This window comes from Dermacentor andersoni, chromosome 10 (assembly GCF_023375885.2).
Source record: "Dermacentor andersoni chromosome 10, qqDerAnde1_hic_scaffold, whole genome shotgun sequence".
Taxonomy (NCBI): Eukaryota; Metazoa; Arthropoda; class Arachnida; order Ixodida; family Ixodidae; genus Dermacentor; species Dermacentor andersoni.
This window is the reverse complement of record NC_092823.1, coordinates 96,709,709-96,721,741: the sequence shown is the minus strand read 5'-3', so window position 1 is coordinate 96,721,741 and position 12,033 is coordinate 96,709,709. Positions and strand designations below refer to the sequence as shown.

Below are 12,033 nucleotides of genomic sequence, written 5' to 3'. Positions count from 1 at the left end.
GCTGTTTGCCAGTAGCAGTAGCCATAAGGTAGGCCGCCATTTTGGTACTCTTTCGTGGTGACCACTTAAGACATTGAGTATCTTCATCTTTATTGTGATAGCAATTATATGGACACTCCAGGCGCATTTCTTCCGTCGCCGTCGGTCGTCGCCGCAAGGTTCCGTATAATGTCCAGGGTCGATAAAATCGTCACCGCGGGCCCTATGCTGTATATGTGAGGGAAAGGGTGCTAGGGTGAGCTGGCTAACGTGGCTCAATCTTGCGTGCGCGAGTAAGAAAGGCGGGGAGGAACGCACTTTCTACTTCCGCGAACGATACACGGGGTGATATTAGGTTGGGGGGGGCGTTTTTTTTCCGGCGGGTACTGGTTACGGCGAGGCCGTGAAAGCACCGTATCTTGAAACCGATCTGCAACGTGGCCAAAGTGCCCGCCCGTGGTGGCTTTATCTTCAAAGCGATCTGCAATGTTTGGAGAGTGCACATAGTGACGGTACCTTGGAATGCACTGTGTTTTCGACGTCATGTTCGCATCGAAGGGACAAATGTACGAACTTGAGCTCACTGGCTGCTGCTGCCACGGTTCTTCACTCAGAGTTTTGACATCGAGTTTCCGTGGTCATCGAGTGAGATGTGCTTATGTTTACTTGTGCGTGCGTGACAGTGTGTTTGTTAATTTAGTTAGTAGGCGAATGTTTACAAGTACATACGGCCAATAGAACTACTACCCTTGCTTCGCACAGCTATCTGCTAATTTGCTATCTCAATCGGTGCTTGGCCTTTCGGGCAAAACTAAGTCCTTTTAAAACACGTTTTGAGCTCTACACTCGCGTCCTGGAAACTTGTGGTAACGTGTTCAGTCGGAATTTATACTTTAGACATTTGCCCCATAGCGTTCACACGCTGAACAAATAAATGGGGAAAATGGAGCGAGCTGCAAATTGCTAAGTATATGGTTGTGAAATGCGATGAAAAATTTTACGGTGAAGCTGAAAAATTTATGCAAATAACTAAAAATTGACGAATTGAACCAGTGTGCACAAAGTGACTCCTAAAGGCTCACTGACACTTGACCGAGCTGACACCGATTTCGGTCCATCGACTGTCGGCTACAGCGTTTTTACGTTCGTGTCGGCACCTCTGTGACACTGCACCGAGGCCGAGGTCCCCCCGACCGTCGGCAGATTGTCCGCGTCGGTGCAGTGTGACAGAGGCGTCGACACGAAGGAACAAAACGCTGTCGCCGACTCTCGGCAGACTGAAATCGGTGTTGGTTCAGCCTAGCGTCTGTGAGCATTAACAAAACACCGTTGGTATAATCGTTGTATCTCGTAGCCCTTTTTTAAGCAGCCTGACCCGCGTTAGCCACAAACGCTTTATATATGGGAACCATGAGTTTCATTCGATGGCTCGGACAAACAACAAATTTTTTTTTTTGTTTTAAATAAGAAAGGCAAACGAATACGAACTCAAGATACTCTCCGATTATTTATTCATGGCACCGTCTAGCAAAGGCAGATCCTTCATATATTTGAAAAAGATGAATATCTTTCATTCTTTGGGTAGTCTGACAAAATAAAGTTGCTCGGATTCTGGTTATAATGCCACACACGCCCTATCGTTGCAGCGGTTGCAGCGTAGGCCCTCAGATATTTTCGGCCATTTCAGTTTGTGACGCTGCATCTCGATCGACATGCATGACTGCTCTCGCGTGTGTGTCTTTCTCTTTCGCCAACATTGCAATGCGCTCTCTGCACTGGGAGCTGGCACCAGGATTTCGTTCTCAACATGTAGGCGCCACAGCCAGTGAACCACTAGGGTGGGCGAAAAGCTTGCATGTTGAAAAACACCGCAAGGTGTAGAAACTAAGATAGCTTTTGTTGTACACGTGATGGAATGTGCCAAGGTAAAAATGCACCGACTAGTACGCTGTGCCCTACGTCAATCCTTTCCTCAGTAGTGTGCGTCGAACGAAGTGAGAGCTGCATGTGCGTAATTCAGAACGATTTCTAAATATCAACTTCTACGCTTGAAACTTCCTAGATCACTGAACTTTCATTCTAAGGTTACAGCTGGTATGAACATATGAATTATCAGGAGATCTTCCTTGATGCATGTGGTGACGTCGTTCATGGCTGGTGAAGTTTTGTGTCACTCAGGCACCTCCACCTATAAATTGGAGGCAGGATTGCCTGGTTCGCTAGATCTGCCTTCGCAGCGGCTTCATGATGCAGGTAGCACTCTTGCTTTCTCTCTTTTCCGCAGCTGTCGCTTCAAGTGGCAGCGGCAAATCAGCGGACACCAAGCCTCTTTGGGTGAATGAAACATTGCTTGGAAGATATCAAGATGCCTGGAAAGTAAGTGGTCACACTTTATTCGCCAAAACACAAAAAAATATTGTCTAATGGTGCATTTGTTATGCTAAAGGCGACTACATTATTGATATCAGCACGCGGATATGAAAAATACATTCCAGATAATATACCCTAGTTCTTCCTATTACAATATTTGAATACTTTTTTTCAGTGTCCTTCTGGGTTGTCAGAGCGCGTTTGTTATGTAACTAGCAAATTGATAAATGATGCTTTCAAAGTGTTTGTTGAAAACGTTCCATAGACGCTGTCACGGTGCTATCAGCTTAAATATTGGGGCCCTGTAACGTACAACTATTCCAATATGTTATTATTCCAATCTCCTGACGCCAAATTTACGTAATCGCCGACGCAAGCATCGGAAAGTCACCCGCAGGGTTGTCTGAACAGACAAATCAAACGCTCTCCTCGTTTATAGGCGGTCACTTTTGACTGCTTTAAAACGAACAACATTGTCTACACTGAGCGGACTGTCTTAACTAATTGGCTGAAAAGAGGCGAGGAGCACGCTGAAGTTGAGGGGAATTCGATGGGGCCGAGCCAATGCACTGAAAATTGACAACCGGATGAAGAGGGTGGTGCCGGCGCCTGCGATTGGTCCGCTTTCCCTTACTTTGCTTGAGGTGGTGGTCGAAAATAGCGGTGGCATGCAACGGAAGGTTAAGAATTCCACTAAACCGGATCCTTAGCAATGGAGACTTGGCATAGCGAGGTCGTCAACCTGCTGAGAGTGCTCGAAAATGTTACACTTCCACGCCAAAAGGTTTATTGTACGCAAATAAACTCAAGATCTGTAGATGCGAGTAGCGAGTGCCTCAGCGATCGGCGGCAGCCGTCTTTTATTCCTTTCGGAACGGGGTCGCTTGCTGCTATTCAGGAAAATATTCAGTCTTTTTCGGCATATTAATGTACCTTTAACGCATACACGTCACTTTACGCAGTGACTTTTCGAGGTTTCGTAACGTCGCGTGACAGGCAGTTGAAGTGGGTGCAGCCCGAAAACATTTGACCAATAGCCGTGGCCTAATGGTGGAAAACCGTCGAATCAGGAATAACAATATTCCTTTTGTTCGGTCCAGTCATGCATAATCAGTGTGTTGTGTACACGTCATATTGGACGGGGAGCTATCGCTGTCTTCGTGACGTCGGGTGACAGACAGGTGAAGTGGCAGTATGGTATGGTATGAAGAACTTTATTCAGGTCCTGAGGGATCAGTCTGGGACTGATGCGGGCCGCTCCCACGTTGGTACAGAGAGGCAGGGCCCCTTTGCCGTCACACGAGCCCTCTAGACAGCCCTGAGTTGGTCCGCCAGCACTTCACTGTGCAGCATCCGCTGCCACCACTGTTCACCTCGAGAACCATCACCGGCCAACGCCGAGCAGCGCCAAAGCATGTGTTGTAAATCGAGCAAACCCCCACACTTACTACAAAAGACTGAAACCCCGCAGTCCGGATTAATTTTATTCATGATGACCGGGTTAGGGTACGTTCTTGTCTGCAGAAGCCTTAATGTAACCGCCTGTGGCCTATTTAATTTAGAATGCGGCTGGGGGAATGCCCTGCGCCCTAAGTAATAGTGCTTGGTGATTTCGTTGTAGGCTAACAGTTGGTTCCTGTACTCAGGAGCGGTAGATCCAGCCCCTTCAGGGAGTACACGGCACCCTAATCCTCGTGCCTCCCTGTGCGCCGCCTCGTTGATGTTGAGGGGCTGCCTCCACTGTCCCCATGTGCGCCGTGAACCAAGTAACTGTATGTGAAGAGATATCCTTACCCTGCAGCAGTCTATTAGCCGGTTCCGCAACAAGTCCTCGCGAGAAGGCTTTAATCGCAAATCGCGAGTAACTAAACACAAGAACTCTTCTTGAATCAATTAGTGCTAGAGCAATAGCCACTTGTTCGGCAACCCCCGGATCTTTGGTGTAAATGGAAGCGGCATTTCTAACTCTCCCTTTGCCATCTTCCACCACCACCGAATATGCATTTGTACCATTAATCCATGCGGCGTCATGAAATGCAGACTCCTCCTCCTGATCCTTTGCCTATCGCAACAAAGCCCTAGCTCTCGGTACCCGCCTCCCTACATTGTGCACGGGGTGCACATTCCGCGGAAACGGGCGAACCACGATATTTGCCCTAAGGTTCACGTTAAACTCGTGTAGGGGCGCCTATCGTGCGATACAGCCAGCCATTCTTCAATTGGCTCTAAAATATACCTACCCGCTGGTGTACCTAGCAACCACTCCCTCTGTGCAGTACGCTGAGCCTCGGCAATTTCATCTAAAGTATTATGAAACCCAGTCGTAACAACATATCATTTGACGTAGTCATAGGCAGACCAAGGGCCGCCTTGACGGCTTTTCTGATTAATGCTCCCAATTTATTTTTCTCCCCCCTATTCCAATTTACCATAGCTGCCACATACGAGAAATGACACCTAATAAATGCGTGCACTAAGCGCATCGCACCTTCTTCTCCTAAACCCGTAAGCCTATTAGAGATCCTTCTTATGTCTTATGGCCCGCTCCGTCTTCTTTTAATGTTCTGATGGTTATAATGTTCGATGTAATGATCTAATGTTCGATCTAATGCTCGTTTTAATGGTTCTAATGTTCGATCCGTTCGCTTCAAGTACAAAACCCAGGACCCTGATTGCTTCAACGTTGGGTATCACCGACCCTTCCCTAGTATGAATTCTAATGCAAGGCTCAACTTCCGGTACCCAACCCTTCGGCCTACGATCTAGCTTCTTAGATCTGAAGATCAACAACTCCGACTTTTCACTGGAGCACTTGAGCCCCGTGAGACCCAGATACTGCTCCGTAAGCGTGACCACCTTCTGCAGCCTAGCCTCAAGCTCTCCATCACTACCACCAACACTTCATATAGTAATGTCATCCAGGTAGATAGAATAGCCAATATCCTGGACAGTGTCCGGTGTATTAGCCAACTGCGACATCGCCAGATTGAATAACATAGGCAAGAAAATGGATCCCTTCGGAGTACCACAGCAACCCAATTTAAAGACTTCCGGCTTTATCTCCCCGAACCTGAGACATGTCCTTCAGTCCATGGTTCAAAAAAGTTTTTAACCATTCGCGCAGGGCTGATTGAAATATTGGAATGGAAAAGTTTGGAATAGGTTTACGTTATAGCGCCCCTGATGTTGTAACTCCATTGTTAACTCTCCTCAGCAAAAATTACGAGCATTTTATTTGAGATTCGTGCAACACGTTTTAACGCTAAAATTTTTCGCTTAGCTAGAGCCTGCTGATAAGTGAGATGGTATCAAAACTCTTTTATCGAGGCATTTCACATAGTATAGATTTGAGAATCAAGTAATTTTTTTTATTTGGAAATTGGCCGTGTTTCAGCTCTCTATGCGAGAATGCCGAGAAGGGCATATTTTTTTATGGAGCGTGTCCTTCGTCGCTGAGTAATCGGTGCTCCAAATGCACAAAGTGAAATAAATGTGGTAGAGCAGCAACAAAGTATCGGGGCCTATTAATTATTTAACATCTCACAGAAGAATACATGGATATGCAGAGACATACTAGAGCATGAATTAGTTTGTAAGTTATGCAAAATGATTCAGCAGTCGGCAGTCAATATTTTTTAGAAATATCAAACAAGATACAAGACTATCATTTTAATTGCCATTTTGTGCTGTTACTACGATTTTCAGAGCATTGGACAAGACAGCAACGTGACTTATGTACTCGCGAAGACCACATACGAAAATGATACCGGATCCTGGGGTCAACAATTCAAGTGCCTGAGTGTAAAAGAAACCAACAAGAATGACACAGCTCACACAGTTAAATCTGTTTTCACGTTCAGAAATGCGTCTAGCGTGGGTAATACATAGTGAGTATCTAAACATTTCACTCGATTAGTCGAAATCACTGAGGAGATATATGTAGTTTTAAAGTTTAAGTAAAAGGGTGCTTGGCGTCATCGTCCATCCTATCTATATACCTTGCTAAAGATGTTTACAATGGTTATTTTCTCGGCAAGTACCCTTTAGCAATGTGTATTGCTAAAGAATGCTTAGCAAGGTGTCATTCCACAAATTGTTTTAAATCGAGCCATGTCCTAACCTATGTCTTCAAAGTCAGCATTCCCTAGCTTAAAACACTTCATTTCTTATGATCCTCGCAAGTTATCAAAACAGCTGACGTGTTTCCTTCTTGTAGACTACTTTGGGAATATTCAGAATATTACTTATCCGGCAGTACAGCAACGAAAGCTTATCTCAAAGATTTATTGTTCTTTCACAATACGGCACTCATGGACATTAAGTTAAAAAAACAAGGCCCCATTGCAGTCTGTCAAATATAGGTACTACTAGAAATTCTTCAAATATTGTTGAACTGACCGCATTGCAGCTATGGCTTGTAACGTAGCGAAAGCTTTACAGATGTTGTAAAGTTCCGATGATAACCAAGGCCCTTAAGCGGTGCTACTTTCAATGATGATGGAAGACGAGAAATGCTCTGAAAAACTCCGGCATGTCTTAAGATGTGTATATCTTATGTCATAAAAGTGAAAGAAATACTCTAGTAATTCATATATAGTAAGTGTTGTATCAGAGCAGGGCCGTAATGACAGATAAGATTTCTCCCTTTGAAGAGAGACAGTTTTATTGAATTCTCGCTGAAATACTCTTACAGCAGCAAATTATCTGCTGTGTTCTGCCCGGAGTTGAGGTGCTTGCGTTCCTTATAGTAACAGCTGCGCCACAAAATCGGCAATGAAAAGAATAAAAAACACTCCAATAAATATATCTCTATTTATATGTCAAAGATCGAGGAATAAGCTAAAGCTAAAAGAAGCTATTAACAATTTAGGCAACCGCGGCGCCATGATTCTCTCCAATATGCTATATATTCTCGCATTATAAATGCGCTAAGTGTTCTGACTACAAAAAAAATTTAGCACCTCAGATCCTCTTGTTATTCCTACTCATATCATATTACGGCCCTCGGATATAGTCTTTAAACACTAAAGGTGCATAAGAGAATGTCTGTTCTAAAGCTATCGTACAGCGTCATAACTGCAGCTGAAGTATTGTTTCTCATCGGACGCCTTCTCCGTGAGTGGCGCTATTTCAAATGTCAGAGATGATTTTCCGCACATAGCAATACACCAGAAAGTCTGCAGTGGGATGACGCCGCAGTAGTTAAATGGTGAAGTACCGCAACTGCCTTGCTGAGAAAGTAGATTCTGCATCAACCTGGCGATAGCTTCTCTGGAATTCTTTCCCTTTACAATCAACATTCTGCATTTGAAAACAACATGTTATTTAGTTCGTCTACACATAGTAAGGCGTCATTGCCTGTGTCTTGGAATGACCTCAGCTATAATGCGGCTTTTGAAACTGAAAGAGACACATTTTTCAATATGTGATGCGCGAGAAAGGGCTACAAGATCGTATAGCGATTCGTAATTGAACCTTTGCAAAGTGTATGACGTTCCTAAAGTAAACAGCAAAAAGTACACACAAAAAAAGGTGCTGGTAAAGCTAGAAAAACATTATATGAGTGAAAGATTCCGCACAAACCTTGAATGAGCGAAAGTATATTCTCTCGCATATGTTATGAACGTTGAGTTAACAGGTCACAAGAATCCAGCGTTTGATAAGGCTGGACGTATTAAATATCAAGCGCATGCCCCTATAAGCATTTCATTCGTCTCAGCCATTTGCTGTAAACAGCACTTACGAGCGCCCCCTTTCCGCAAGCACCTAAAGCAGCTCATATGAGCACGCAATATTATACATGAGAATATTGAATTTCCCGCCCTATTTATCGTGCAAGCTAAAGTTGTTTGGTACGATTAAGTAAACTATATCCAGAAGTGTTCCTCCCAAGTCTAAAGAACGCTGCTTATGGTCTCACAGAGTCGGCTAGATGGATGAATGAATGTTATGAGCATCCCCTTTGGAACGGGGTGTTTGGTTGCGCCACGAAATTCTCAATATTTTATTGCATAATGTAATACATATGTTGAAAAATTAAAAAAAAGATATAGGAATAAAAACCATGATGAATTCCCCAAACCAAAGTTTCTGAACCCCTATTGTGAAGTTTGTTTTTGTACGCCTATACTTTTTGTCGTTTCGTTTTTTTTCTTCCATAAATCTTCCAATCGCCTCTTACTAAGCTCTATTGCGGACATGTTTACTTTCCCCCTGCTCTCGCTGAACGCAGGGGTTCAAGGAGGCCAATGATTCCTAAGTCGACGGAAGCAATACATGCGATTCAAGCTATGGCGAGCATAGTCTCCAGCAGGCGGCCCTTATTACTGCCATCCTAATCTCGGCCAGTTTGCCGCGTAAGCTTTGTGGTTCGGGAACGTGTAGAAAAAGAGATGAAAGTCCTTTGTCTTACTTTGTCAAAAAACAGAACTTAACTATGCACAGCTCCATGTTATAATATAGTGTGCGTAATCAGCAATACATAGGGATAATACTCAATGCAAAATTTTCGCTCTCAATTTCAGTTTTTTTCAGCAAAATTTCAATTTTAATGAACAAGGACTGTTTGGTTTTCACTTGCCGCATTAGTTTATCCTTAACGATGCCACTCATGCAAGCCTAGAAGTGTCGTCAGAAAGCAAATGGCCCACTTCTGACATATTGCCTTGTATTTGAACAAAACACAAATACATAGACAGTCATAGTGAAGAAAATGATAAAAAATACTTAGAGAAAAAAACTATTTAAGCTATTCCAATTATGAAGTACGCTTTGTTATGGAAGATGGCACGACCAATGAGTCAAATATAAGAAGCCAACATACAGTAGACATGTGTATTACCCTTGGAAGCAGAGTAGACATCGACAGCTTGAATCACATGGCAATAAACTATTTTTTTCGTGGAGACACGCGACACAAGCACTCCACCGACTTCAGCATGTAGACCTGCGGGAAAGCAAAAATCTCATGCGACAACACATGCAAATCAAATGTTTAATGGGAGCATTGTGATGAACGCGCCACTTTGAATAAGAAAAGTTACAACTGAAAAGTTAGTTATCTTATTTCAGCGTCCGAAAGACCCAAATATTACATATTGTTTATCTAATAAATATCGCAATCAAATGCGCATATTTCTCGCAATGCAGGCGTTGAGTAGGCGTTTCTTGTATCGTCGCGGAATCGCTTAGGTAACAGAGCCGGCGACACTCACAAATGCATGAGTGTTACGAGTACATCGGAGAATATGTATACACCGATATATTGTATGCGTGCTGGGATGTGTTGAGCCAAACCTGGGTTGAGATTAAATTTTGCGGAACCGACCTAAGCAGGGACCTCGGGAAAAACCGCCCCTGCAATAAAAATTCCGGTTTGCCACGTGGTGAATGTCAAACCGAATAGGAATACGCTTTGCGTAAATTTGGCCTATTCAACTACCTATCTTCTTTAAGGCCGTTACACTAGAAGTGCGCCGTTTGTTTGTTGAACACCCGAGTGCTAGAATGGCGATCTTGTGAAATTCAATATCTGTGAACCTGTTAACGTGATGAACGCCTACAGTTAGCATATGATATTTGACTTTGTTTAAAACAACGCAATTTCATGCGAGTTTGCAATTGCTTCCACTGAATATCACCGTTTCTCTATACGGGCGAAGCAATGATTGCGATAGTATTGTGTAGGAACACAAGCGTAAAACTCGTAACTGTGTTGGCAGTGTGAATTAAACGTGAGCTAAGTAAGAACGTGCAGTTGAGCTAGGGGCCCTCTGTTTGAATAAAGGCTACCGACAAATTCATTCACGTTCATTAATACCAGCCTGCATCTTTCTTAGTAAATTTATAATCACTTGTCTCTGTCGAATAAGTTTCAAACCTTAGTCGAAGGTTAACCCCCAGGTATTGTACAGCCGCGCCAATGAATATACATAATTTGATTCGTTGAGCTCAGGTATTGTTGTGCACTTTATATATCTTAAACTCTGGGAAGATATTAGATCAAAGGCATGCGCTTTCGGTGTATTGTTTCATGATATTTGTTTGTGGGCTACCATTCTGAAATATTGAGGAATGGTGTTGACAAGACTGTAACACCTGGTATGAGCAGCTTAGCGATAGAATAATGGGGCAATATAACACGCACACAGCGCATGTATTATAGCAGGCAGTGCCATATAACATACATGTACTTAAATATGTGCGAAACCTCGAGCCGATGCTGACGACAACTGAATAAACTTCGCTTGGGGTGTCCATATATTTGCTATTGCAATAATGTACTTTTTGACTATTTTGCGCCATGCACTATTGAGCCGCTCTTCTTCCGCCACACAAAGCTCTGCATTATATTTGTTATTCGCAGTTACAATGTAACAGAAACAGTGCAGGCCGTATTCACCCATGGCTACAACACGACAAGAAACGCAATTAAATACCTAGATTATGGTAAGTACATCCAACTTTTCCATAAGACAGCAGCAGAACTAATCCTTTACTATCACCCATGAAAAATGAATTGGGTGTGCTAGCTCTTGACTCTTTTTAATGAACTCATGGGTAACACGTTGTATATGTATAATTTGCCAAAGAAGAACATGGTTTTTTCTCAGAACCTGGCAAAATTGATATTCCCAGTACTAGATGCCCTTCCATGTCTGTGAATTTATCAGTATTGAATATTACAGGAAGAGAAATGAGGCTTCCACAAGCAAGCGCACGAAATTTCTCCTAAATACAGCTCTTTTTGCTTTTAACGATATCTTGCATAAAAATCTCAAATAGTATTGTCCCCATGAAAATGAATCAAGTTAAAGCATTTTGTTTTTATTTGGCATACTTTTGAATTATACATCATTCTACTTACAATGGTATTGTGCTTTCTTATTTTTGCAGTGACAGAAAACTTCACAGACACACTCATCTTTTCTGATGGAAAAACGTGCGATGTGTTCTACGTGCCTTATCAACAAGATGGTATGCAGTTATAAGGCGCTTACGTTTTGTAAAAACGTGCAATTGTTTTTTGAATATGCATGGTATAAGTGCGTGTTTTCTCGCTGAGTTTAAAAGCACCCGAGCTAAGATAAGCAGTGGTTATTATCTCTAGACTAGAAGAATGCTCCGGCTTTTGGAATACCGCTCTCCAAGCGCGAAATAGCTCGGTAATTGAGAAAGGTTACAGACGCAAATTCAGGAAAGAGAAAGACCAAAGGAAATGAGCAAAAAATAGGAGATATTGAGTTTCTTTCCTCTTGATATATAGCTTACATAACTAGATCAATACTTTTATTTGCTAAGTAGATGACGTACAATTTCAGTTGTATGAGAGTCGTGCAAAAAGATTATTGGAGCTTTAATTCATGGCTCATACATCAACTTCTGTAGATGTGTTTGTGCTAATCATTTCTGGACTCGCGTTTTTTTCAGGGTGCGAGCTCTGGGTCGAAGAAAGTTACGCGAGCAACATCCCGCAATGCTGCTTGTTCGTATTCAATGTGTTCTGTGGGAACGGAAAAACAATTTACGATAAATACAATGCAACAGAATGCTCTACTAGTATGAGCCCAAGAGCTAAATGAGCGACACTCTTAAAAAGCTCACTTTTTTTGTAGCACGCTTTATGAACTTAGGTATAATAAAAGCGTATTAGATTGCAATTGCATTTACATTGCATTATTTCGG

At 42.8% G+C, this 12,033-nt stretch overlaps 1 protein-coding gene across 1 annotated transcript; it reads left to right on the top strand.

Moving 5' to 3' along the window:
* The first annotated feature begins 2,206 nt into the window (after window positions 1-2,206).
* Window positions 2,207-12,013, top strand: LOC129380729 (male-specific histamine-binding salivary protein-like). The gene is made up of 5 exons (XM_055062563.2): window positions 2,207-2,355; window positions 6,055-6,236; window positions 10,715-10,797; window positions 11,245-11,325; window positions 11,779-12,013. The coding sequence occupies exons 1-5, from the start codon at window positions 2,224-2,226 to the stop codon at window positions 11,928-11,930; spliced, it is 630 nt and encodes a 209-aa protein (XP_054918538.1). The 5' UTR covers window positions 2,207-2,223; the 3' UTR covers window positions 11,931-12,013.
* The last annotated feature ends 20 nt before the right edge of the window (window positions 12,014-12,033 follow it).